The 25,268-nt window shown below is 53.6% G+C and overlaps 7 protein-coding genes across 7 annotated transcripts; 1 reads left to right on the top strand and 6 right to left on the bottom strand.

Annotated features, from left to right (window-relative positions):
- Positions 1 to 1,084: 1,084 nt before the first annotated feature.
- CCOS01_08896 (uncharacterized protein) lies at positions 1,085 to 1,753 on the bottom strand (the record flags this gene model as incomplete). Its single annotated transcript, XM_060457056.1, has 1 exon — positions 1,085 to 1,753. One exon carries the CDS (start codon positions 1,751 to 1,753, stop codon positions 1,085 to 1,087), a length of 669 nt encoding a protein of 222 aa, XP_060311756.1.
- A 665-nt stretch (positions 1,754 to 2,418) lies between these two features.
- CCOS01_08895 (WD domain-containing protein) lies at positions 2,419 to 3,935 on the top strand (the record flags this gene model as incomplete). The annotated part of the gene is made up of 3 exons (XM_060457055.1): positions 2,419 to 2,456; positions 2,523 to 2,688; positions 2,757 to 3,935. 3 exons carry the CDS (start codon positions 2,419 to 2,421, stop codon positions 3,933 to 3,935), a joined length of 1,383 nt encoding a protein of 460 aa, XP_060311755.1.
- A 778-nt stretch (positions 3,936 to 4,713) lies between these two features.
- CCOS01_08894 (LITAF-like zinc finger domain-containing protein) lies at positions 4,714 to 5,326 on the bottom strand (the record flags this gene model as incomplete). Its single annotated transcript, XM_060457054.1, has 2 exons — positions 4,714 to 4,788; positions 4,850 to 5,326. 2 exons carry the CDS (start codon positions 5,324 to 5,326, stop codon positions 4,714 to 4,716), a joined length of 552 nt encoding a protein of 183 aa, XP_060311754.1.
- A 1,968-nt stretch (positions 5,327 to 7,294) lies between these two features.
- On the bottom strand, positions 7,295 to 12,290 carry CCOS01_08893 (sulfite reductase flavoprotein alpha-component; the record flags this gene model as incomplete). The annotated part of the gene is made up of 4 exons (XM_060457053.1): positions 7,295 to 11,250; positions 11,304 to 12,050; positions 12,112 to 12,152; positions 12,202 to 12,290. The coding sequence occupies 4 exons, from the start codon at positions 12,288 to 12,290 to the stop codon at positions 7,295 to 7,297; spliced, it is 4,833 nt and encodes a 1,610-aa protein (XP_060311753.1).
- A 3,075-nt stretch (positions 12,291 to 15,365) lies between these two features.
- CCOS01_08892 (tuftelin interacting protein 11) lies at positions 15,366 to 17,744 on the bottom strand (the record flags this gene model as incomplete). The annotated part of the gene is made up of 1 exon (XM_060457052.1): positions 15,366 to 17,744. One exon carries the CDS (start codon positions 17,742 to 17,744, stop codon positions 15,366 to 15,368), a length of 2,379 nt encoding a protein of 792 aa, XP_060311752.1.
- A 644-nt stretch (positions 17,745 to 18,388) lies between these two features.
- Positions 18,389 to 19,653, bottom strand: CCOS01_08891 (NAD dependent epimerase/dehydratase; the record flags this gene model as incomplete). Its single annotated transcript, XM_060457051.1, has 5 exons — positions 18,389 to 18,687; positions 18,751 to 18,850; positions 18,903 to 19,075; positions 19,138 to 19,315; positions 19,390 to 19,653. The coding sequence occupies 5 exons, from the start codon at positions 19,651 to 19,653 to the stop codon at positions 18,389 to 18,391; spliced, it is 1,014 nt and encodes a 337-aa protein (XP_060311751.1).
- Positions 19,654 to 22,964: 3,311 nt separating this feature from the next.
- Positions 22,965 to 23,699, bottom strand: CCOS01_08890 (uncharacterized protein; the record flags this gene model as incomplete). The annotated part of the gene is made up of 3 exons (XM_060457050.1): positions 22,965 to 23,230; positions 23,381 to 23,396; positions 23,550 to 23,699. The coding sequence occupies 3 exons, from the start codon at positions 23,697 to 23,699 to the stop codon at positions 22,965 to 22,967; spliced, it is 432 nt and encodes a 143-aa protein (XP_060311750.1).
- Positions 23,700 to 25,268: the final 1,569 nt, after the last annotated feature.

Below are 25,268 nucleotides of genomic sequence, written 5' to 3'. Positions count from 1 at the left end.
GTGGTGATATGGACGCAAGAGGCTGGCATGACTTACAGAATGATGGCCAAGCTGAACCAGATCAGGTCAGTTTGAGGTTGTCGCAGCAGCCAAAGACTTGTTGATCGTCAAGCCAATGTGGGATTGGCAAGGTACCTGGCAGTGAGCGAGGTGGGTGGGAGCTGTGAAAGTATCCTTCGAGGTGTTGGAGATTGCGAGGAAGGTTCCTAGCAGTATAGGAATAGCAATAGGTATGGGGAGACAGAGAGATGTGAGGTATGTGCGGTGATGGTTCTCGTGGAAACAAGGGACCGGGACTGGAGGAAGTCAAATCAGGTCTTTGAGAAGACAGAGAAAAGGAGGCTAGAGGTAGTTCCCGTAGTGTGGTTGTTGCAGGTGAAGGTACAAAGCCAACGTCGCCAGTCTGAGGGTGTGGAATGTGGAGGAAAAGTACGGCTGGGGTTTCTTCTGTTTGTGCTGGTCCGAAGAGCACAGGGAATTTTGGTTGTCGGGACAAGGGCGGAGGGGACGGGCCCAGCAGGTGCTTTGCTTGGATTTGGTTCACCGTTCACCTCAAGGCTTCTGTCAGGGTTGCCAGATGGTGGGCGCCTGCATTGGGCGCCCTTTTCTCCCTGTTCCTGGCCTGACGTGTTTGTGTGTGGGGGGAACACAGCAGATGGGCGCGCATCGGGCAGTTGGGCATGAATATGATTGGGTCGCTGGTCTCCAGGGTCAACACAGATCACATGATGACTTTCAATTCTCTACCACTCGATAAGATTTGATAGCATGGATGGCGGGGCATTGGCTATTCACCTGCCTTCAACTGCCTTCACCTTGGCCTCACCTTGGGCTTACCTTGTGTGCTTGTTCCCTCAGAGCCTTAGTCATGAAAGCCAGGGCCGGCCATCTAACCAAATTGCTTCCTTTTTCCTCTCTGCTTCCAGGCCCAAGCACCCAACATGCGCTTGCTCAATTTGCGCATTAATGACCGTTATAAGCCACTCTAACATATCCACTCATTTAAAGATGGCAAATCATGCCATGAATCAGGCATTTCCACCCTGAGGCTTGCACGGTAGTATAGTAGTTTGCTCCCTAATATTTAAGCAATGATGCTGCAAATGTCTTTTTGCCAAAGAATCAATTGACCGAATAGACTGTTACGGCTGGTTGGCTGTGACAGCTGCAAAAGTGGATGAACCACATGTTGACGCTGAAGAATCTCAGGCCAATGAAAGCTCTGTCTATTGCCATAGAAACGGTCCAACACTGTGATGTCATTGGGGGAAAGAGGGACGTACAACTTCAGCCCTCCACAGTACCTGAAAGAGACCAGCTGGCAATGCACCAGCCACACTACCATCTCCCAGGCCCCATTAGTGCCTATGCGCTGCACCAGCCACACTTCATTCCACCCCACCAAACATGGTTGACCTCTTCTCTCCCATCTTTTCCCTCTACCAGTGAGTGCCACACGCATTGAACACTCGTCGTCGTCGAAGAAGTTTCCCCAGGGTCCCATACGCCTATACAGATACAGCGTACTCCATACAGAATATCTGGGACTCGCATATCGGAGGGCCCCCCGCCAGTGCCATACGCACCGCCTCATCTCCCACCAATTCTTCAGGGAGTTCCCTACGCAGCCAACGCAGCCCGAAGCACATGAAACATTTCGCCTTTCCGGCTCATGCCCACCTTCAAGCGTCATCTTTTGGCCGAGCCTCGCACTTGCACCCCTCGTCTCGTCTCGCCTCGCATTCTTGGACATATTGTCTCCCCTCCAAAAAGTCACTGCTCCTAGACATACCCACGTACTCTGAAAGAGACAACTCGATTCAATCCTGCAATCTGCTGTTGTAACGCACAAAGCTATGCTGCCCAACGCCTGGGAGCCCAACCCCTGACTGAAAACACCCGCTGAAGGAAAGATACACACACAGAGAGGAACTATCCACCCTTGCACAGCCAAAGAATATCGAGAGCTTGGACACCAACAACACCGACACCGCCTTTACAACTCCGCGAATATCTGCCACTTGGCCCTGGTCCCCGCCAATTCGACCCTGACCTGCCTGACCTCTGCATCCTGCCGTCGCTGCAATAAAATATCCGATTAACGAGGCTACCAATTCCTGTCCTCCCCGACCGCCTCCGAATTTCCATCAGCCTCGTCTTTACTTCCGGCCAGCTTCTGCCACCTCCGATTGCACGTGGCGCGCCCATCGCGGTTGCTGCGATACCACCACCACCACCACCACCGACAGACGGAGCCCCGAGCACCGCCTTGCAGACGCACCTCGATAACAAACCACCAAATCACACATCTTTCGTTTCCATCTGCTCGTGTGTGCCATCTTGTGCCACCAGTGCCTCTCAACTTTGTAATTACTTGCAAGCAATCCGTTACTTACGTAGCTTCCACCGTCTGTCAGGATGAGCCAAATCCTCACCCCTCGGCAAGCAGAGGAGCTGTAGGTTCCCACCCTCTTCGCCCAAAGAGTGGCCATGGACGCGACATACTGACCAGCCGGTGGCAGGCACAAGGCCATTATCGCGTATCTCTCCTCGAGCAACCTCCCTAATGCTGCAAATGCCCTCAGAGAAGAATTGCAGATTGGCGACTCTTTCGATGCCGCCACTTCGAAGAAGTATGAGGGATTGCTGGAGAAGAAATGGACCAGTGTAGTGCGACTGCAGAAAAAGGTTCGTTTCGTCCGTAATGGCCTTGGATGATTGCTTCCAGCGGCGCTGACCAACAACGTTCTCTCTAGATCATGGAACTCGAGTCTCGAAGTGCTGCTCTGCAATCAGAACTCGACAATGCGACACCAACCTCACTATCTCGACGGAATCAGGACCCCACCAGCTGGCTGCCACGTTCCCCCGCCCGACACACCCTGCAATCCCACCGCGACCCGATCACCTGCGTAGCATTTCACCCCGTCTTTTCGTCGCTCGCCTCTGGCTCGGAAGACTACACCATCAAAATCTGGGACTGGGAGCTAGGCGAACTCGAGAGGACGATCAAGGGACACACAAAGGCCGTCTTGGATGTTGATTTTGGAGGGCCCCGCGGTGCGACGCTGCTTGCCTCATGCTCGAGTGATTTGACCATCAAGCTATGGGACCCCTCAGACGAGTACAAGAATATTCGGACGTTGCCTGGCCACGACCACAGCGTCAGTGCGGTTCGCTTCATTCCTTCGGGAGCCGCAGGTGCCACGGGAAACCTTCTCGTGTCGGCGAGTCGTGATAAGACACTACGAATCTGGGATGTGTCAACGGGCTACTGCGTCAAGACACTGCGCGGGCATGCGGATTGGGTACGAGACGTCTGCCCATCGTCGGACGGACGCTACCTCTTGTCAACAGGGAACGACCAGACGGGCCGCCTTTGGGATATCAACGCCTCAAATCCCGAAGTCAAGTTGATGCTGGTTGGACACGAGCACGTTGTAGAATGCTGCACGCTCGCACCGCCGACGGCTTACAGTCACTTGGCGTCATTGGCCGGCCTGAAGAAGGCTCCGCCCGCAACGAACACGGCCGAGTTCATGGCAACGGGCAGCCGTGACAAGGCAATCAGGTTATGGGACGCTCGTGGAAACTGCATCAAGACTCTGCTGGGACACGACAATTGGGTACGCGCGCTGGTTTTCCACCCCGGCGGCAAGTACTTGCTTAGTGTGTCTGATGACAAGACTTTGCGATGCTGGGATCTGGCGCAAGAGGGCAAATGCGTCAAGGTTCTGGACGACGTCCACGGCCACTTTGTTTCTTGTCTGCGCTGGGCCCCTGGCATTGCAAGGGAGGCGGCCACCAACGGCGATGGTGCCAATGGTGCCAACGGCACACCGAGCAAGGCGGTGGCAAAGCCCCAGGATGTCTCAATACGCTGCGTCATCGCAACGGGAAGTGTCGACCTGAATGTGCGCATATTCGCCAACTAAACAGCACCCTCAATATGAGGTCATTTGACGACAGATGACATATGGGGCAGATGACACCACAAGACAACGTCACGACGATTGCCGAGGGCGACTCGCGCCGTGGTGTGTACATCGTGTGTACACGGGATGCTGAGTCGCCAACTTGAGTAATCGCGACAGGAGCAAATACAGGATCATGGCGTAACGATTCATACGAGAAGCATGGGCAAACCGGAGGCAGGCGTCAAAAGGGGTCAAAAGTACGGCGTACGATCTGACGATTACGTGATGCCTTCGCTGATGATATAGATTTTAGGAGAGCTTGTACATGATCGAATAGATACCCGCAACATGTCCTCGCTGGGCTTTCAATTTGGCTCTCGCCTCAGATGAGGACTAATATTTGATATGATGTTGAAAATGGTACACAGTGGACGACTACTGTATGGATAAACTGCATGGAGAATGGTGCCCCGTCAACGATATCCCGGCTGTGGCCATACGCTCGGCGCCCAGCTCTAGAGGTTGAGTGCATACAACGGCAAAACTGTAGTGCCAGCAAGTGGAAACCTTTGGATGAAATATAATGCAGCCGCTTCAAGCGCGATTTCGTGTTCTTAAAGAAAAAAAACTAGAATGGGTATCCTTTACGCCTCGCATAATCAAACTGGTTCGACCCCATGAATACTGCTCTAGCCCATCCACCTCAGCCTGGGTCAAATTATCCGCCGGCTTTCGTACCCCAACCAACGCCCCTGACTAGATATGTTGCAAGCTCCTATCCTGCCCGGGCCATCGCCTAGGCATTATAAGCCTGGTGCCAATGGACTTCAGTTCTACCGCTGCGGTGATATGTCGCCAACGGAATTCCACACTGTTACTTTGTTAGCCGACGACCCTCCTAACCACTTCAGAATACAGACGAAGAAACATACCTTGGAACACTTATGCCTCGCATCCTTCAACGAGGAAAAGAGGTAGGGAATACACCCCAAACAGCTCACAAAGCACACCAGCGCAGCGAGAGCGTGCGTGAAGCCGCCGGAGGTATACTCCACCGCCGTGACGCCCCGAGCGTGACACTCGGGACACTCGACGGGCGCCGGGTGGGGGCCGAGGGAAGGCAGCGGGGTGCCGTAGGGCTGGAAGTTTTGGGGCCCGCCGGTTTGGAGGGGGTAGCTTTGCGGCGGGACGTAACCTCCGTAGTTCTGGGGAGGGGGCGGGCTGTGAGGGGATGGGCCGCCGTATTTTGGCATCGAGGTGCCGGTGGGTTGGTTGTTGAGGTGTGCGTGTTGGTGTTGTTGGTATTCTGGGGGCGGGCCGGAGGTCGTGTAGTTGTCTGACGGGTTCGGGTCCGGTGTTGGGATGTTGGTTGGGGCCGGGGTGGCGGGGCTGTGGGTTGGTTTGTCCATTTTCTGCTTGGGTCGAGGTTTGTGTTTTGTGTTGTGTTGAGAAAGAGTAGGTGAAGGGGGTGAGTCCGAAGAGAGGGAGTGACGCGGAGAGGTGAACCAAAATCGACCTGGAAGTGGAAGAAATGAGAAGCAGGTGACGAGGCAAGAGCATTCGGGCTGTGGTGACTTATATCCAAACTCTACGATGGGTGGCACTGCCTTCCTCACTCTTCCTACGCGCACTCCGCCCAATGACACGAATAGAAAAGTAAATGGGTAAGGGAGGTGCCGTAATAACCTTGTTTCTCTGTTGCCTGTCTCTACTACTGTGTACACTCACACCGGCGTACCCGGGCACCGTCGCCGCCGCTTGCTTCCTTCGCTTGTCTACTCCATTTTCCGCTGGAAGATCAGATGGGAAGGGTAGGTAGAGGGGAAGGGAGGCAAAAAGGCGTGCATGTGCATGTGCTTGTGTGCATGCGAGCGAGCTGCACCGGACGCAGGCACCGCGCAGCCCTGTTTGGATGTTCAGATGGGATGGGAGTGGATGGGACAGTGACAGTAACACCCCGACACTTACACGAGTCCACTCACTCACGGAACACAACCGGGCCTGGGTGGATTTTTGCGACTACATATCATGTTGCAATTGTTACGAATGGCGAGACCGAAGAACTCCTGCAGCCTTCTTTGGCACGAGATGGAACCAGAGGGAGTGATTGAAAGTGGGCTCTGCAGAAGCTGTAGAAGAGCAGAGAACACAGAAAGGACCGGGCAGTCGGGGGGTATGGACGCCGTCGGCCGGGGGTGGTCCTTGTCTGGCAATCATGCTGAGACGGGGACGGGCACGATGGACGGGCGATGCTGCGGCCTGCCAGCGTGGTAGAAATGCGAGACGAGACGGGTGTGTGCCAAGTGGACGGGTGATATCATGGTCTCCTTGGTCTGATATCCCCAGTGTGCTAGCAGACGGACTGAGAGAAAGACACTGGCAGGACTGGCGGTGGAGAGAGCTTTGGACGTGGCGATGTCATACTCGCCTGGGTTCCTCTCGTTCCTTGGTAGGTTGACTGGAGATGATTGGAGCCAAGTGTGTGATGTGCAGTTCGGCGGCCTGGGCGCGGGACCGGGCTCCCAAGTACTCCTGTACCTTTATTACCTAATTGGGCACGTGGTGGTGTGGAGTGAAGAGCTCAGCCACAGTCTGGTGCGTCAGCCACTTCTTCACTCGCCACACTTGAGACGATCTTTGGGCCGGTCGAGACCCTCTCCTGTACCTTCATGTTCCTTCATAGATTGCCTATGGCTTGATCGTTATCACCTAGTTCTGGTTGTGAACAACAGATTGAACTCGATTCTCCCTTCAATCAAAGTATTCTTTGAGAGTGTCGTTGCGATAAAGTAGTGTTTGTTACATCCTTGGGCAGAAACCCGTTGACTGATGGCTTGTGCTGACTTCAGTGCAGTGTCGTGGATGCCTGGATGCAAGAATCCTGCGATCCTTATACTACGAAAAGACTAGAAGATGTCTTGTGACATTGGGCGCTTCTTGTTGTAGACGAAGTACCGATATGGCTTATCTGAGATAGCCATACACATTGCAGCTGGTACCTTATACTAAAATGGCATCAAGAACAGATGAAACTTGAACTTCTGATGAGCCGCAAGGCCACTTCTCTTGATATATTTCCAACATTGGGATGATACTATCACAGAACATCCTTCAGTGAGTTACAACAGCCGAATGGCATAGACCACCCTCATCACCGTTGGTACATGAGACGTCTGTACATGTACTATAGCTGCAGTGTGCAAGAGAATCTCTGCATAGTACTCAATTGAAAAGCCAGACAGTCGATTACATCTTCGTTGGTCATCATAAAAGTTACGATTAATCAATTCGATAACATGCTACATATCACGCCTGCGCTACTAAACCCATTTTCAGATCGCTCCCTACATACTCATCTCTCCCCAGACCATCCGAGTCTAAAACGTTGGCGCAACCCTCATCGGCTCCTGGTTCGCCACCAACTCCCTCAACTTAAACGACCTCAGCGTGCTCGTCGACCGGTTCCGCGGGTTATGCGCTGAAGCAGCCGTCTGCGCAGACATGCGCGCCACCCGGCCCTTCTCGTCCAGCGACAAGGCCGGTGACGCGGGCGACGACCCGGCAACGCTCCTCGACTTCAGGTTAAGCCTGCTGACCATGGACTGAATCGCCGTGTTGGGATCCAGCGGCGGCGTCGCGATAGGGGTAGGCGGGTAGTGGTGAAGCATGCCGCCGTGTCCGTGGTGCGCCATCATCATCGGCATCGCACCATGCTGCCCGTGATGACCGTACTGGTGATGCGAGAGCGACGAGCCGGACCGCGAACCCTCTGAGCTGTTTGTGCCGCGCCGGTTAAGCGTGATGCGGTTCATCGACTCTTCCGCCAACGACGGCGTACGCGAGCGCGCGAAGCCCTGGATATGTAGCGCGTTTGCGGCCGGGAGACGGCCCCGAGTAGGCGAGCGGCTCGAACCGCGGCTTGAAGGTGGCGTCGTGACCCCGTTGGCGTGGAACTGCGGCTGGTTGGCCGCGACCATTTGCTCAAAGGTCATGTTCAAGGGCATCGGTGGCATTTTGCTCAGGCGGTGGATGGCGCGCATGTTCTTGTCGATGAAGGTGGACATGCGGTTCAGGGCGTTGCTATTTTGGTGGGATTCGAATGCAGTGGCGCCGTTGAGGGGTGCCTCCGTACGCACGCGATGTCGCTCGTTGAGATGCATGTTTTGCTGCTGCTGCTGTTGCAGCGGCGGGCTGGGGATATGAGGCGCGTTGCGAATCGTCTGCTGGATCTGCGAGAGAATGTTGTCAAACACCACCGTCTCACTCGCGGCCGCGGAAGACTTATAGGACGGCGCGCCGCCGATGACGGTGCTCTGGGTGAGGATGAAGAAGGACCCGTCGCGGACGCGGCGCTTGACGAGGTCCCAGCGAGTGCGGGCCGGGTTCCGCTCGAGTTCGGGGTGGTAGATGGAGCACTGCGCCAGCTTGGAGTAAAAGACCTCGAGGCGCTTGGCCATGCGCTCGAGGGTTTGCATGAGGAACTGGCAGAGAACGGTGACGCGCTGGGACTGGGAGGAGGACTCGAGGTTCATGACCGTGTCGAAGGCGTCCATGCCGTGGCAGGCTTCCTCGCGGATGTCTTCGAGGAGCTCAATGTCGAGCTGGACTGACTTGTTGGCGTAGTCCATGATGCCGCGCTCCATTAGGCGGGCTGGTTCGCTGTCGCAGATAAACTGGCCGATGCGCGAGACTTCCTTGGAGGTTGTTACGGCGTCCGTGGAGGTTTTGGCCCTGGCGATGATGCCGAGAATGTCGGGGAGTTTGGTATCCGATCCGACGGAAGCGGCGTTGGCCATCGTGAAGGAGAGCTTGAGGACGAGTTCTTGGAATTTGGGTCCAAAGAGTGCAGAGAACCCTCCTTGGAGGAGGCGGGATTGGTATTGGTAGAAGATGCGCACACCCAGCATGTTGATGAGGCTGCCCTGGAACCAGAGCTTCGACGAGCCGAGGATGTCGTCCATTTCGAATTGCTGGGAGACGAGTGTCTCGACGGTCGTTCGCAGGTACGCCGACCACATATCGTACAGACCACTGATCTCTTCGCAGTCGTGATACTCGGGTTTGGGGGTCAGATGGCCGATGAAGTACTTTGTGAGCAGACTGGCCACCTCCGGGTTGTTCGTGTGCGCCAAATTGTCGAAGGATTTCGTGCAGTCCACGCCCGCATTCGACCTCATAATCAGAGTGCCTCCCGGGTGCATAGGGGAGAAATCCGTAACGTCATACACACTGCCATGAACGGCAATCCACATCCTTCCTCCAGGCCTATGTCCTGTATGAACGGACAGCTGTGAGAGTGGGATGGTGGGTCGATTACAGGGGAGCGGCTTCGGAGTCATAAAGACGTCCAACATGATCCGCCGCTCGGCAAAGGCGGTGTTGATGATCAGATCCGTAGACTCCATAGTCGCCGTCCGATGGTTATAAATGGCCTTGCGCAGCCCGCTCATGACGGAGTCAAAAACATCAACGGAGCCGCAGATGTACAGATACCCTCCGAGGCCACCTTGCTTCTTGGACATGACCAAGTCACACACGCTAGCTCCCTGCTCTGCGATGAGCGAGTCGATGTATCGTGGCTCAGTACGGCGCTCGATGAGGTCTCTCATGATGGGGTCATACGCAAGACCGCGGCTATCACGGGAAAACGCGAGATGAACCTCCATGAGCCCCGCATTGACGTATTGACGGAGCTCATCCTCGTAGCAGAACTTTTCCCGGTTCTGGACACCGAGGAAAAGCATGTTCTTTCCGACTGAGCGGCCAGCACGAGCCTGCCAGAAGCTCCTAAAAGGGGCAATGCCACTGCCACCGGCGAAGAATGCGCAGGGGGCGGCGCCATCAAGAGGTAGCTGGAAGGCGATTGGTCTGGAGATCCCGACGAGCAGTTCGTCTTCGACGGCGATGAAGTCATCTGGTGTGCCTACGGGTGGGTTGAGGCAACCACTGCTCACTCCCGATCGTGAGATGTCAGACTTTCCGGCAAACGTGGCGCAGAGCTTGTATTCTGCCCGTGAGATTGTGAGGTCGACGGTGCTTGGGAGAAGCTCCTCGGGGTAGTTAGAGATGGAATATGTGCGCGGGATCTCGACCGAGATGAGGTCGCTGAGCCATGCCACATCGTTGGAGAGGTCGAATGCTTGATCCCAGATGTGTGTCGGAGTGTCCATGACAGCGGCTTGGAGAAGGTCACCCAGTGAGCCACGGACTGGCCACTCCTCAGTCGCCAATACCTGGAGCACAGTGTTCGACGAGGCTCTCAGCATGGCGTGGATCTTGAGGACGAGATCCTGGGTCAGCGGTGCCAGGTGACCTCGGCGGAGGATATCCTTGACCATGAGTTTCCTTGTCTTTGTGGAGGTGCTCGCAACGCCGTGATTAGAGACCGTCTCCAAGTGCTCCGCAAATCGAGACCACTTGCGGTCGAGAAGAACAGGGCTTTCAAGCATCGTGTCCAAACCGAGTGCCGCAGCTACCTTGGCACATTCTTCCCATCTGTTAAGGGGCATGATGGCGAGTCTGTCACCCGGCTGGAACGTGATGCCAGTGTTGTGTAGGTCAAGCGTGACCATGGAGATTGACCGATCGTGATCCGAGTCGACAAAAGATCGAGAGAGGATACGCGACTTGTACCGACACTCCTCAAAGGTTCCGCGCATCTCATGGGGTTCGACGGGAATGTTCCCGCGGTAAGGCTCCAGGCGTTCCTTCATGGCATCCGAGAATTGGCGGTGCACCTCTTCCCATGGCCTTCCCGAATCATCAGAGGCACCAGAGGCACCGTTCGTTTCCGTCCGGCCAGTCTTGGAGGCGACTTCGAGGATACCAAACACCTTGTACCTATGTGTGCCCATAAAGCCTCGCTCGCCCGTGTACGCCTCGATAATTCCATCCAAGACGCCCATGAGTCGTGGATCTCCAGACTCTCTGACATACTCTGGAATCCGATAGTGGTACTCAACAGAGGCGATGAAAGCTCGCAGGTTAGACGGCAGCCATGCGCGTAGGTGCAGACCCTCGTTGCCGAGGAACGAATCGTACTTCTTGCGCCCAAGGAAGGCGTCCATGAGAAGATACGGGGGGAACTGAAGACCGGAAGCGGCAGGGCACCTCTTGGACAGCGGCGCGGAGAACTTGCCCCATCGCACCCACTCGGCCGCCGAGACGTAGTTGTCGCCCGAGTTGGGGTTGGTTGAGATGGAGTGGAAGGCGTTCGGCATCCTCTCGAGGATTTCCTTGAGTCTGATCATCTCCCTCAACAGGCCCTCGTTGTTCCGGTTCATGACATGCTCTTGGCAAGCGGCTATGGCATCTGGGCCGTGTTGGAAGGATGCTGCACACATATCAAGTTAGTGTCTTGGGGAATATTATGATATTTAGACTTACCCGAAGTGTCGGCACAGCCCTTCAGAAACGCAATCTCTGTACGCTCTCCAAACATGGGCCATCGGAGATCGGTGTTGTCGAAACGGCCAACATATGGGTAGACGGAAGTTGGATCGCGCACTTTGATGTTATAGGACGCTTGGTCGAAGAAGGTCAGGTGGGGAATAGCACGTCCCATGCGTCGTGAGACCTGCCAGTATGGCAGTCCGATAGTCCGCGGGATTCCTACCAATTCCGGTCCAAGGTCGTCGCTCATTTCGACGCGAGGCTTGGTAGAGATCGAGTTGATGCTGACACCGTCGTATCCATCGTTCTTGTCCTCATACCGATAGATGGAGCACAACATGCCCAGAGCCACGATAGCAGCCCAGAGGGCTTGATCCGGGACATATTCTTCGGTTCCTTCGACGAGGGGAAGAGCAGCGACCGACTCTCTGACGCGTCCTCGTGAGACACAGCCGGGCATCCTCTCGCAGAGATCGGACCAGACGCGTCCAGGGCAATTGGCGAGGGCTCCGGCAGCTTCGTTTGAGTCGGGTGCGTTGAAGCCATACTCGGCGCTGAGGTATCCGTCCTTCCATCCACTTTGAGATCCTACCCCTTCGGCTCGAAGAATGACTTGTCGAGCTGGTGCGCCCAAGGCAACGGCTAATAGGTCTCTGTCATCCGCAACGAGGGTATCGACGTTCTTCACTTGGGCGATGTGGTCTGCTGACGGAATGTCCGAGTATACAATTTCGTTGATGGCTTTTCTCTCCCTTTGTCTTGTAAGTAGCCTGTCCGTAATAACCCAGGGAGGAGGTCTCACCTAGCACGCAGCCACTCATCAACGTCCACTCCTCGTGGTATCTGATGCTGTTAGCTTTGATGAAGGTCCATGATCGAGACGGCAACTTACATCAAAAGCAGCATGAAGGTCTCCTTGCTGAGTATACCCTGAGAAGGAACAACCTCGCGGTCCAACCCGTCGATTCGCTGTTTGCCCATGTGCACCTGCGGGACATCTTCCACCACCCATGGACCCAGACACGGGACACGATCGCTCAGACATGATTATTAGAATAAAACACCAGGGACCTGCCTCTGGACTACAGAACCAGATTAGAATAGCAAAGCCGCCTGGGCAAAAAAAGAAAAAAAAAAAAAGGAAGGTAAAGTGCCGTCAAGGCAGGATGAAGAGAAAAAGACAGACGAAAGGTAAGCAAAGCAAGCAAACTCCCACGAGACGTCAGCCCTAGAAGACTCAAGATCATCCCTCAACACCGAACGGGTCGACAGGCGGGAATTCATCGATATGTACCCCCTAGACAGCTTGTCAGATGTCCCAAAGGCAGGTTGACTTGGCCGGGGTATGTCGAGCTAGTGCCAACTTGGCGGTACTGGGCCCAAACACGATCCATGTTGCGTGGAATGGCACCGGTAGGAGTAGACCAATACAGCCTCACGCTAGTGAAATAACCGTATTTTTGAGACGGGGATGGGGTGAGGAGTTCTCGGCCGGGAAGGAAGGCCGCTCCTGGCCGGTCTCAAGACGCGGGAGACCATGTGGTCACCGAGACAAGGGGGATGATGGCAAGTGCCGTGCGATCTGGGGATGACAGGATTGGACAGCTAGGAGCGCCACAGAATAGAGACATGAAGCTGAAGCCCGAGAAGCAATTTCAGGCGGAGAGAACACACAGGGAGAGACGCCAATGAAGCTATTCGGGGGCTAGTCTGAACCCCCGCCAGCCCCTGTTTTGGGAGACGATGAGACGATGCCAAGTGCCGCACAACGTTGTAGGGGCCCGTGCTGGTGGAGCCTCAACCATGGTCTGAACTACAGATGACAGGTCCGTGGCGTTTGTGGAAGACGCGCTGAAGGTGATCATAATGATGCTCGAGTATCATCGATACATGCTGGACTTAGGTGGCGGGTAGCATCGTTGAGCAACGTCTTGCTTCGCCATGCTAACTGCACGTCCGGCTGGCGCCTTGTCTTTTTGCCAAGAGCTTGATGGACCTATCAGTCCTGATCAGGTCTTACTCGCCGGCCGCTGAGCTCAGCGGGAAATGGTGTTAAACGGGGTTCCATCCCAAAGCCATACTGAGATTGTAAACCCAAAGTCACTGATGGCTGAACTGGTGATGGCCGCGTGCACGCTTACCGCCGTGTCTTGCCTTGGCTCTATGCGCTATTGGGGGCCAGAGCTATACTCTGTACCCTTCCTGGTTTGGGGGCTTGATCGTCTGGTACGGAAATTTCTGTGGGACATCATCACGTCGGATCATGGAAGTATGATCATCAGATATTCACTTGTCGCTCGGCCTTGGGTGGTGAGTTGATGCACACAAGCCCTGAAGGATTGTTTGGTCAAGGATTGGAGGTATACCTCGTGCCATGATCCATCGACTTTGGCGTTCGTTTCTCTCATAGCTATCCTCCGCGTTTCCGAAGTTGTCCGTCGAGCCGGACTTCGAGATTGTCAATGAACCCTCAAGGACGCGGGTGTAAACACCCAAATAGGCTCATGCCGCTGTTAAAAGTCTTGTCTTGCGGGTCTCGTGGAACCATATTGACCCGGAATATCGCGCTGCCGGGCGGAGCGAGATCTGGCATGGGTTATGTGGGCAAGCCATCGCATGTTCAATACAGTGAAAAGGGGCAGTGCCTGTCCGATGTCGCCGTCAACTGAACATTCATTGAAGAGGATTCCCAGAATCCCAGTGGCTTGTGCTAGTGTAGACTGGGGCTCATCCGAAGACAGTCCGTCTGGGTCAGAGCCAGGCTGGGTAGAGCGCTCCACAGGTTTCACGGCTGTCAATGTTTCGAAATGGTGACGTGGGCTCGAGGAGAGGAGGATGAGGACTCGGGTCCTGGGGAGAGGGAGAAGAAAAGTGACCGGGGTGGAAGACGTGGTAGCCTTTAGGTAGGGGTGGTAGGGGTGATGGAGGGATGAGGCTCCCACTTCCCGAACCTTGATTGCTTTTAGCTCTTTGGCTTTTCTTCAGCTCCTCCTTTTCTGAAGAACGGGTGGCATTTACATGATCGCATGTGATTGGCCCTTGAGATCGCCATGTCCAGGGGTTCTCGTCTCAAACCGACTTCAGAAATAGGCGCTCACCTCACCATCTGGGCCGAATCGGATATCTTGCGTGAACTAACACTGACCATAGTTAGCAAGTGACAGCCTTCAGAAACTTCCCTTTCCCCTCTTGAGATCGGTTGACGGCTGCCGGAAAAGCTTGCACTCTCCCTCGAGGACATGTCACACTGCCTCAGCTCAACGAAGCATCTCCGTCAAGGAGTAATCGCGCAGAAGCCTCGCTCAAAAACCAAGGTTCTTCCTCTCATCACCATTGACACCTCTGGGCGTTTCTGTCACGTTCACTGACGATCAAGCTCGCGTGTCACAGCGCCAAGGAAACGCCCCAACTTCAAGTGCCGCAGGAAACTACCTATAGACCGCCAAGTCCAGCCATCACATCTCAAGGAAGTCATCAAACGGTTTGTCTTTCTCTACTTAACGGTCATGGCTTAGCGGATGAACCTTCACCATGAGCTTGGCTCGTGCTTGACTGGTGCTTGGCTGCAACGACACCTGTGTCCCACGTCTATGCTTCCTTGCTTATCCTGTTTCTCTAAAAGCTTGGCCTCGAGCCTGCTTGTCGTGTTTAGCTAATGGTAACTCCAAATGTGATCATCACTCCGGTCATTGGATATGTAGGGAGGAGCCATATCTAGGAGAAATGTCCGGACGAGTCTTGTGGGATCAAGCTTAGATGGCATGTGCCATGTCAACTGCATCCGTGCGAAACGCGATCGAAGAATTGAAAATGGTTTCGAGATCAAGCTCTCTTGCATGGTCACGATAACATAGGTTCAATCCAAATCGATAGTCTAACTACCTCGTAAGATGGGCACTTCCATTTGCGGCACTACATGAATTAAGGCCATACCATTTCGTCTCACGACTGACTGTATCCAAGTGAGAAAGGGTGCTGTCATTGCGCGTTGCAAAAGATACCTTCTAAGTGATGATCCTAAAGCTTTAGCTGCGACTACGATGCCAGCGTCATGTTTTACAATGCCTTCTCAATAGTGCCCATGCCCTTGTTGAACTCTGCTTGAACCGACTTCAAGTTCTTCACAGAGTCGGGCAAAACGTCGTCTCTCCACCACTCATACCATGCCATGATCTCCTCGAAATTGGCATCCTCCAGGCTAAGCCACTCACTCAACTTCTCATGCCACAAGGGGAACACCTCTGTAACAATGACCTCGCCCAGCACCTTCGGCGTCAAGATATCAGACCACTCGAGAACGCCTGTGAGCATAGGCAGGTATGGCTCCTGGTCGCTCGGGTCTACTCTAAAGTTCTTGCGCAGGTATCGTCCCATAGCAGGCAACACATGGCTCATGATCAAGGAGCGCCATTGGTCACCAAGCACATCACGCCACTGTTCCAGGCCAGGGATCACGCCGCGATCAAAGTCCCAAACATCAATGAGCTGTCTGTACTTCCTCCGTACTTCGGCAACCAAGCCGGTGCCCTTGGGCTCCAGGTGGTACGAGGGCAGGTACTGAAGCCAGGGGAAAAGCCACAGATGAGGCAATTTATGGCTTTGTCTCTTCTTTTTCGGATTCCATTCCGCTACGGCTGTTTCCAACTTGCGGACGACGGCATCGAGGAACTGGGCGCGAACAAAGGGAGGCAGCAGGTCTGCCCATGCCTCTAATACAGCCAGTAGCGGTGCGGGGTTAAAAACATCCCAATCCCGGATGGCCGACATGGCTCTTGTGTACCACAGTTTGTACATCATGGTTTCGTAAGGTGTTGTCGCTTTTTGATGTTGCCGGTATAGGTCGTTGCTGTTCAGACCAGTGGATTCCCACTTGTGCAAGGCTTTGTTGCCCTCGCCAGGCCTCATCAGTAAACTTCCAAGACCCTTAAGCTCAGTAGCAAACCGCGTAGGGTCCTCCAGTAGGTTCCAATCGGGGTCGCGGAAGAAGGGGTAGATGGCAGCCACCGCGAGGTCCGAGATTTCGTCCGTCGCTGGTCCAATATTCTGAACGGCCTTCTCTAGACAGCGAATGACGTCCTCCCATTCAGTAGCCAACGGAAGCTCGTTGGTGACAATGTTGGAAAACAGTTGCAGTCTTCCCAAGTCTGAGGCGAGCTCCGCCATCTCCTGCTCTCTTTCGCGCAGTTCCAGATCTACCCAAGTCTTTCGCTCTTCCAGGTTTCTCCACTCTTCCGAAAAGGCTGCTAGGTCGGCATGTGCTCGCTTCACCAGCTTCCGCGCAGCCACCAGCTCGGGAGATTCGACAACTGCGGCAGAAGTGGGCGTCAAGAGTCCAGAAGCAGTCGTCAGAAGCTTGTTCCCGGGTCCTGTCATATCCAGGATAGGCGCAAATGCCTCTGGGATGTGGAGTCCTGGGGCAGACTTCTTGATCTCTTCCGCCGTCATGTACTTGGGCTTCTGTCGTTTGGGAGTGCTGACGCTGCTGCTGCCGCCTGCGCTTGCGACCTTCTTCTTCCTTTCTCGCTTTCTTTTCCGTTCCTCTTCCTCCGAGTCGACTACTTCCTCGCCTCGTAGTTTCGCTTGTCGCTTCTCCTCCTTCCTCTCGTGCTCTGATTTTTCTTTGACGGCACCTAGACCGACACCCTGTGGTCTGAGGTGAGCTTCGATGATAACGCTTCGACCTTGTCCTTCTTTTCCGAGACCTGTTCCTTCTTGATAACCCATCTTGGCCATCATCCGCGCACCGAACGATTTCGGGTTCGGCTTTCCTTTCGCTCCCTTTGCGCCAAATGCGCTTGGGCGGGCCATCTTTGGCATCGAAGGTGTGTCCTGGAGGTCGGGGTTTAGGACCGGCACGTTCGCAGACGATGGGACGAAGCCGCGGCCGAGGATGTTCTTGCCATCGAACTTTGTCTTTGCGAAAGATCGTGCTGGGGCGCCAGTTGCCTTCGCGTCCTCGTCACTCTCGTTATCGTTCTGTGTGGGCTGAAATCCTAGGCCACCGCGGGCTCCACCAAATCCAAGACCAACCCCTCCGACGTCATCCTCGTCGTCTTCATCGTCATCGGCATTGGAGTCGTCCGAGTACTCCTTCGTATTGGTGTCCTTCGCGTCGTCATCGTCATTTTCGTCGAGAGTAGTTGTGCCGGTAGAAACAAAGTTCATGCCCTTGCTGCGGAGTGTCTTTTTCTTCCATCGCTTCCCAGGAAAGTCATCTTCGCTATCTGACGCAAAGATTCCGAGCGCGGCGCTTTCCTTGGTGTTGCCGACGCGACGGCGCTTTCGTGGGTTCAAGTCGCTGTAATCATCGGCTTGCGACGGGTCTGTGACGGGGGCTAGGTAGTCGTCTTCTTCCTCGTCCTCTGATTCCGAAGAGTAGTGAGCAGCCGCCTTCTTCGTCAGGCGAGAAGGGTCGAAAGTTGGAAAGCTGGCCATGCTGTTAGCCAGGCTCAAAGCGGCGCAAAGAGGTGTTCGTACGTGAAAGACGGCGCGTTGCTACTTTTTTGGAGGAAATGCATCATTCAAGGCACCGACTCCGAGCTCCAGGCGGGTCCTTTCTTTATCTTATCTACACGTGACCCGACGCCTACCCAAGGTACCTCACCTCAAGCAGTCAGATATCGCGACTCAAGAGGCCAATTGCTTTACCTACCCCCGAAAACCAGTCGAGGCAAGGTATCTTTAGTAACAAAGTTCATCGTCAATGCTCCTCTACATTGTGGTTTAATCACAATTTCGGAACAGCTTCACTTTCGGAATGCAATATCTACAGCGAATTGAGTTAGTTTGACCATTAGAGTCCTCTTGGACCCAAAACTATCAAATCTCGAAGGAATCTAGGAGAAAAATTATCCATATATAAGTAGCCATATCTTAGGATTTCCAGAGCTTTCAAGTATCGCAAACATCAAGCGTACGTATGTGGAATGGCGTTTGTTCAAAATTTATGAACATGGCAGTTCTTGGTCTAGGTATTCAGATATTCCCGTTCTCTTTCCACCTGATCCTCGCTGCCGAACCCGAGCGAAGGCCATTTAAGAAAACGTTTACTACTCGTCGGACATCGCAACCCCGCAAGCCTACAAGTCACGAATTCCCGCAGCCAAACTCTCCTTCAGCGGTGTCCAGCCCTGACCAAAGTACTCCTGCAACAACTTCTCAGCCTTGGCCGCTGGGGGAAGTTCGCTGATATCACGCCCCTCGTCCGCCTGCTTCTCCGGGATCAGCTTGTTGTCCGGTCTCAGCTCACGGAAAGCGTCAATGAAGTCGGATGCGTTGACGGGGTGTGCGGAGGCCCAGATCCTCTGAGACTTGACGGGCTCGGCGAGCAGGGCGATGGCGTGAAGACGCGCGACGTCGATTACGTCGACGTACCACTCTGCCAAAGTCGTTAGTCTGGCGTACATGAAGGTGTGCCGGATGAAGGCTAGGTGAGACTTACGGGGCATAAAGGCGCTGAGCATGCCGGCCTGTCCCTTGAGCAGATCACGAGCGAAGCCCATGGTTGAGCCACCGATATTGGGGTGGAGGATCTCTCCAGTCTACGAACCGGTTTAGCGCTGTCATCGCAGTGATTATGGACATAATACTCACGTTAAAGTTCGGCAGGATGGTGTTGAACGAGTATCCAGGCTTGTTCTCCTCAATCCACTTCCACGCAGCCCTCTCGCCCTCGGCCTTGGAAGCAGAGTAAATCGCGCCGGGCTTGGTCTCCTTGGGTGTGTTCGGGTCCCACGCTGCCTTGATAGCAAAGTCGTTCCAGGTACCTGAAGGAAAATCAGTCAGCATCACGGGAGGATGAATTTCAGTTTCTCATGGCACAGCGTACTTTCGTCAATGTGCATCTCCCTGTTGGGCTGAGGAATGACGGCGGCAAAAGCAGAAGATGTGAGGACGAAACGCTTGATGCTCGAGTGCTTTGCCGCGGCGGAGAGGGCCGTCTCAGTCGCCTTTACGACCCAGGGGATGACGGCTTTAGGGTCATCACTCATTGAAATGTCGGACGCCTATTCCGCGTGGATCAGCCGCTGGTTTCCTTACTCTCTGATTGAACTCTCGGACTCTCTCGATAATCACTTACCACATGTGCAACACCAGATACACCAGCCATGGCCTTTCCGAGAGCCTCCTCGTCCTCGAGATTGGGGACGAGGACTAATTCAAAGGCGTCCTTGTCATATTTGCTGTGGAAGAACTCGCTGAGCCACGGCTTCTCTGATCGAACTGTGCCGCGCACCCGGTAGCCGAGTCCGAGGAGGACGTTGATCGTGTGAGATCCGATGTATCCATTGGCTCCAGTGACGAGGATGAGCGAGCCCTTCGGAAGTGCGGTGAACCCAGACATGATGTTCAGCTACAATCGAGAATTGGGTATGATAGCAGATAGGGAATGTTCAAGGGAGATCTAGATAGATATGTATGCTCAGGATGCTTTGAAGTTGAATTGACGGTTTGACTAAATGGACAGTGCACATATATATTCATCTCATGTTGTAAACACCGACGGGTTTAAATCCCATGCAGGCGGTGGGCCGTGGAGAACGGCAAGCGGTCCATTACTAACATTCACAGATTCCACTAGAAGTGGATTTGCTTAGAAGACAACGACCCCTCCTTCGAAGCGGTGGTCTAAAATGCAACCAAAGACGCAGATGTGGACGCCAAATCGACGCTTGGATAATGACGTATGCATGACCACCCTGTCTAAAACTCCTGGTCTGCGGTAGCCTAAGCCTTTTACTGTTGGCTTAATCGTCCCTAGGTAAAGGTAGCGGTCGCATTTGCATCGAGCGAAAGCGAGGGAGCCTATCCCCCACGGATTTGCAATATCTCTTGGCGTTAGACTAGATAAGGTTGATGGTTGGGGTGGTTGGGTGGCTGTCTGTAGGTTGAGTGTTGGTTTGTGGCTTATGAATCGTGCATGCAGCTCGCAGCATGTTTCCTAAATTGGCTATGGTGCTGACATGTAGTTGAATGGTTTGAAATCCAACAGGTGAGAGCAAGTGAAGGCATCAAGATGAACAGCTTAATAATGCAGGATCGCCGTGGCTTTTTAGTTCGCAAGAGGGATTCTCGAGGGGGTATCATGAGCAGCCTTACATGCTAATCAAGCAGAAACAAGCGATGAAGTGGTTGAACTCTTTATGATCAATGAATTGCTATAAGAAGGAAAAATCACCTTCAGTCACATCCCGCAAACTACTAAACAGTCGGTTGATGAGCTAGCTAACGCTACGCAGTGGTTCCCGCACACTTACAACTCTCTTTACTTTTAGAACTCATGTGACGCGAAATGTCACTTGTTAGCTTGTGAAGTAATTATCAGCCGCAGTGTCGGCATTTTAACATTGAGTTCTACGAGAAGCACTTGTAGACTACGGCTTGCTCGAGCAGCTTGAGCGTACCGAAGTTACATGTATCAATCTGACCAATTACAATTTCGTCTCGGTGCTTACTTACTTCAAAGCTGAAAGCTGAAAGCTTATGCAAGCCGTCTAAGCACGACGATTGCTTTGGCAGTCCTAATAACTCAATTATATGAGAGATTCGATCAATGGCTTCAACACAAGTCTGCAAGGTATGCCTCTCAGAGCTGAAGGCTCTGGTTTAGATTGATAGAGAGACAGCCAGACTGCCAGCAAGACACGTCTCTTGCAAATGACTTGATTGACAAGCCTACGCTGTCTGTCCTGTAGTATATCACACTTTGCATGGCTTCCGCCTGACCTATCTAATACTTTATACAGTTTTTTGCATCAATGACTCGGAGTAGATGTGAAGCGGATTTTCTCCGATACTTGGGCTTTTTACTTGAATATTGCCTGTCCGTGATAGAAAGGACCTTCGTCCTCTGAACAGAAATAGAATGGCAGCCAACTACTAAACAGTATTCTCTGTCATTCGTCAAAACGTTTCTTGACCCGGGAAATATTATGCACAGCTTGAGTGTTCTGCATTGAACAGGCATCCCTACTATCTAGTTGCTTTATGATGGTGGGAATCCCATCCAGTGTTGAACGACGATAGTGTATTGACCTCTAGTTTTCTTTAATGCCAATATATTTTTGAGTTTTCAATCAAACGTGTTGAAATAACTTATAATGGTGATAATATGGATTATGAAGGAATAATACGTGATCTGTTATTACGTTACGTGCTGTGGCGATGCATTGACGCTGACGCTATCCAGCAGTCGATGGGATACTGGTGCGAGTTGTTTGATGGCTCACAGGAACTTGGGATGACCAGTCATAGCTATGGCCATGAAATTATGCAGACATGCTCATGTCGTCTATTAAGATCCTCCAGTTGCCAGAGATCGGGTATGGATCTGTGCTCCACGAAACTCGATCGTCTCTGTAACAATCTCACGTGCCCCAGTTGAGGAAACGGCAACGGCACTCCAACGGCTAGATGGAAGGGTCGCTTGGACCACTTACGTTGGGGAATGCCAGGTGGTTGGGGAAGTTCGGGGAACAAGTCTCGGGGGGAGCATCGGCTGACAACGTGGGAAGGATTCTGCAGGGAGGGCTGGCAACGTGGCAGGCCGGGGGGTTGCAGAAGAATGATGCCCGGCGGGCTCAGGATCGAAAGGTCCAGCCCATTTTGTAGGTATGCTGGTCTCGATTGATAATACATTCCGTCCGCAGCATTCTGGAGTGATGCGGGAGAGCGAGAAGTCTTGATCCCGTTGGGGCTAACTGTACGGAAATAATGTAGATGGAATGCGAGCATAGTCGCATTCTTGGGTGTGTGTAGGTATTGGGGTGTGGAAAGAGCTCACATGCTATTTGGGTAACGTAACGGTACACATGACAGAATGGACAGAATGGTACAGGAGGGGATGAGCAGACATGAGATGAACAAGGCCAGCCCCTGACTGTCGACGAAATCTACACCAGCCGGCAAACGAGCAGTGACACGAAGAAGAAATCCTACAAATTTCTTTTTCCTCCATCCCTTGATCCCCTTTTTCTCATAAGAAAATGATGGATCTGATGTGCTTGGAGCAAAAGTAATGTAGGTAAGACTTGACGCTGTTAGTAGACTCGTACCCGGTACAAACGGCCAGATCCACATCCAAGAAGTGCAGCGGGGCAGCAGTGCAAATTTCGCAACCGAGGAACCTCCGATAAGTACCGCACGGGAGAATGAGGGGCACGAGACTTGGCCTGCTATCAGCAACTACTGTAAACAAATTGGCATCTGGGGGCAGATCCCATTTCATGGAAGCAGGCAATTCCTTATCAGAGATCATCTTCAGTCTTACACTAAAGGACTAGGGACTCTGCCTTGGGTGTGTTTCGGCACGATTCGATTCAACAAGAACCCTGGCCTAGCACACAGAAACCCAACACACACAGAAACGAAACAAGAGAAAAGAGAAGAGTCGCTACGCAGTACTGCTAGGTGTTTGAGGGTATGAGGGCAAGGAGGGGCTGTCGAATCACCAATTGAGTCACACTGTGACACAATCACATTCACACATGCACATATGCATCTCATGCTCCAGTTTTCCCCCTCATACTTCAGCCAGGCTGAGCCCGTACGGTTACGGAGCAGAGGGCAATGGAGGGGCATCTCAGGCCTGGCCTGGACGCCCACGGTCCGCGAATAGACAGAGTTGCGGGTAATGGGAGGACCCTTGCCTTGCCCTCACGGCTCCTCTCCACCGTCCACGTCCTTGGGCTGGATTAGGCGAAAATCCAATCCCACTGTGGGCAAAGCACGCAAGTTAATAATGGAACGGAGTCGGAAGAAGGCCACAATTCGAGATGGCCCTCGTGGTCCTGTAGGGCTGGGCGTTGTCGAGGACCTCGGCGATGTTGTACAGACTCTCTTGCTCATGCTGCTGCTGCCTTGGAGATTTCTTTGGGAGCACCGAGGACAGTCTGACCATTGCCCAACCATGTCGCTGATATCTGCGATCGGAATAAAGCAGTCAGTTCAGTTCATGCCTCGGTCTTTTTCAGAATAGGCCCCGGAACCTGAATGAGGCGGCGCCGCAATCGCTTTGAGTATTTGCTCGCCTTTAGCTTAGCGAGTTTCCTTGTCTCGCATTGCGCAAGTACCCGTGCCGGGGCTTGACTGAACAGAGAGTCCTAAGAGGAATCCATCAGCAACTTGATTGGGGAAGATGAACACCACAGCCCAGCATTTAGAATCTTTTCCTATCAAGATGGAACGGGCGAGGATGCAGATAAGAGCGTTGATTGTAGGTGCATGTCTGACCGGACTGACCTCATCAGACATGAACGAATGCACTCCATACCCTGCTCTGCTCTGCTTCTGCTTCGCCTCTTGGGTTCCGAGAGACAGCAGCCGGTCGGCAGCACGTTTGGTAGCAAGCGGGAAGCAAGGCAACCCAATCTGGGCCCAATCTGGAGGCATGACGATGTTTGGACAATAAATGAATGGGTAAGGTTCATGACGGTGAATGTAATACGAAGCAACGGAATACTTGATCATTTTTTCCACTGCATTTTACCGCAGCGCACCCGTACTTACTTAGGTTGTACCTTAACTGCTGTTTTGGTAGGTAAGTAACGGAAAGAAAGTACCCGACCGCACCATCCTTTCTCCCCTGAACCACACGGAACGAGAGGTATACGCAAGGTACCCCGTGACATTCGTTCAATGTCCACTGTTCAGTGTTTCCGTCAGCTTCTTCGACCCCAGAGAGCTCCGAGGGTGCGCGCGCGCGCACGCACACAAACAGAGCCAAACATCCGTAGCCGCAGCCGCAGCCGCACGTCAGCAGCAAAACAACCGCTGCCAGACTTGGTGCACCTGCAAGTACGAATACCTACCTACCTCACCTTACCTTAGTACCTGACGTGCCGACTGGGACAAGAGTAACAAGGGCCGTCCTTTCTTTCAGCAGGGCACACCCGCTGTCCATCCCACCTCTACCACCCGACCTCTTCCTCTTCCTCCCACTGCGGCCAAGCCAAAGTGCCAACCTGGGAACTCCGACGACCGTCCCTCCGACTCTCAAGTCCCTACTGCGTAGAAAGCCAGCGATTCCATTGGGCCAAAAGAGCACCTTTACCTTACCTAAGGTAATCGTACCTCAAACCCACCGCTGCGCAATCCAATCTCGACGACGTCCGGTGGCCCATCCCACCCTCACCACAGCCATTCTTTCTTCCCGAGTCCAAAAACCACCACGCATCCACGAATCCACACCCACACACACACACACACCACCCCTCCTCTCCCCCAACACCGACAAGGAGAGAGAAAGACAGCGAGACGTACGGAGGACAGAACCCACGCGACCACATTCGAAGCGTCCGATACATATCTATCCGACAACCGACGACAGGCTCCGGCTTCAGCCCATCCTTTCCATCGCTAATTCTCCTTGCACACGAGGCTTAGAGCGCCAACGCGCCCTCTGTACAACAGCAATCACCGTACCTTTTCCCGCTTTTGTACGTACCCTGGTCCTCTGGCTACTGTCCTACTCCTCCTCCTCCCCCCGAACTCGTTGCCTCACTGCCTGGGCTCGCTGCTCCCTACTGCTTTGCTTCATTCGTGGTGCTTCCTGTTGCCTTCCGCTTGCCTGGAAAGAGTACGCGCGTTGCGAGCTGGATTGACTCGAAATCCCCTCTGTCGTCCATCGTTTCGCGGCCGGGTTTTCCCCTCTCCTTCGAGACTGGATCGTCAATTTTCCCTCATCTCTTCCCTCCCCCTCTATTATCAATCAGCTCCTCTTTTCTGGGCCCGATGCGCCGGCCCCTCCACTCCGCCGGCGACAACATCTGCAGACCTCACCACCACCACCACCACCACCACCACCACCATCAAGCCCTGCTTTTCCTGCTCTGCCTTCGCTTGTCAGCAAAAGCCTTCTAGACAATCTCTTTGCTGACACTTCCTCCTCGCTCAGCCGCCAAGTCATTCAAGCGACCGATACCCCCAAACCCGTCCTTCGCATGCGTTGAACCCAAGGTA

The sequence above is a fragment of the Colletotrichum costaricense genome (genome assembly GCF_030867565.1).
Source record: "Colletotrichum costaricense strain IMI 309622 chromosome Unknown Scaffold_9.1, whole genome shotgun sequence".
Lineage (NCBI taxonomy): Eukaryota > Fungi > Ascomycota > Sordariomycetes > Glomerellales > Glomerellaceae > Colletotrichum > Colletotrichum costaricense.
Note: the sequence above shows the minus strand (reverse complement) of the source record. Positions and strands in the feature narration are given on the sequence as shown.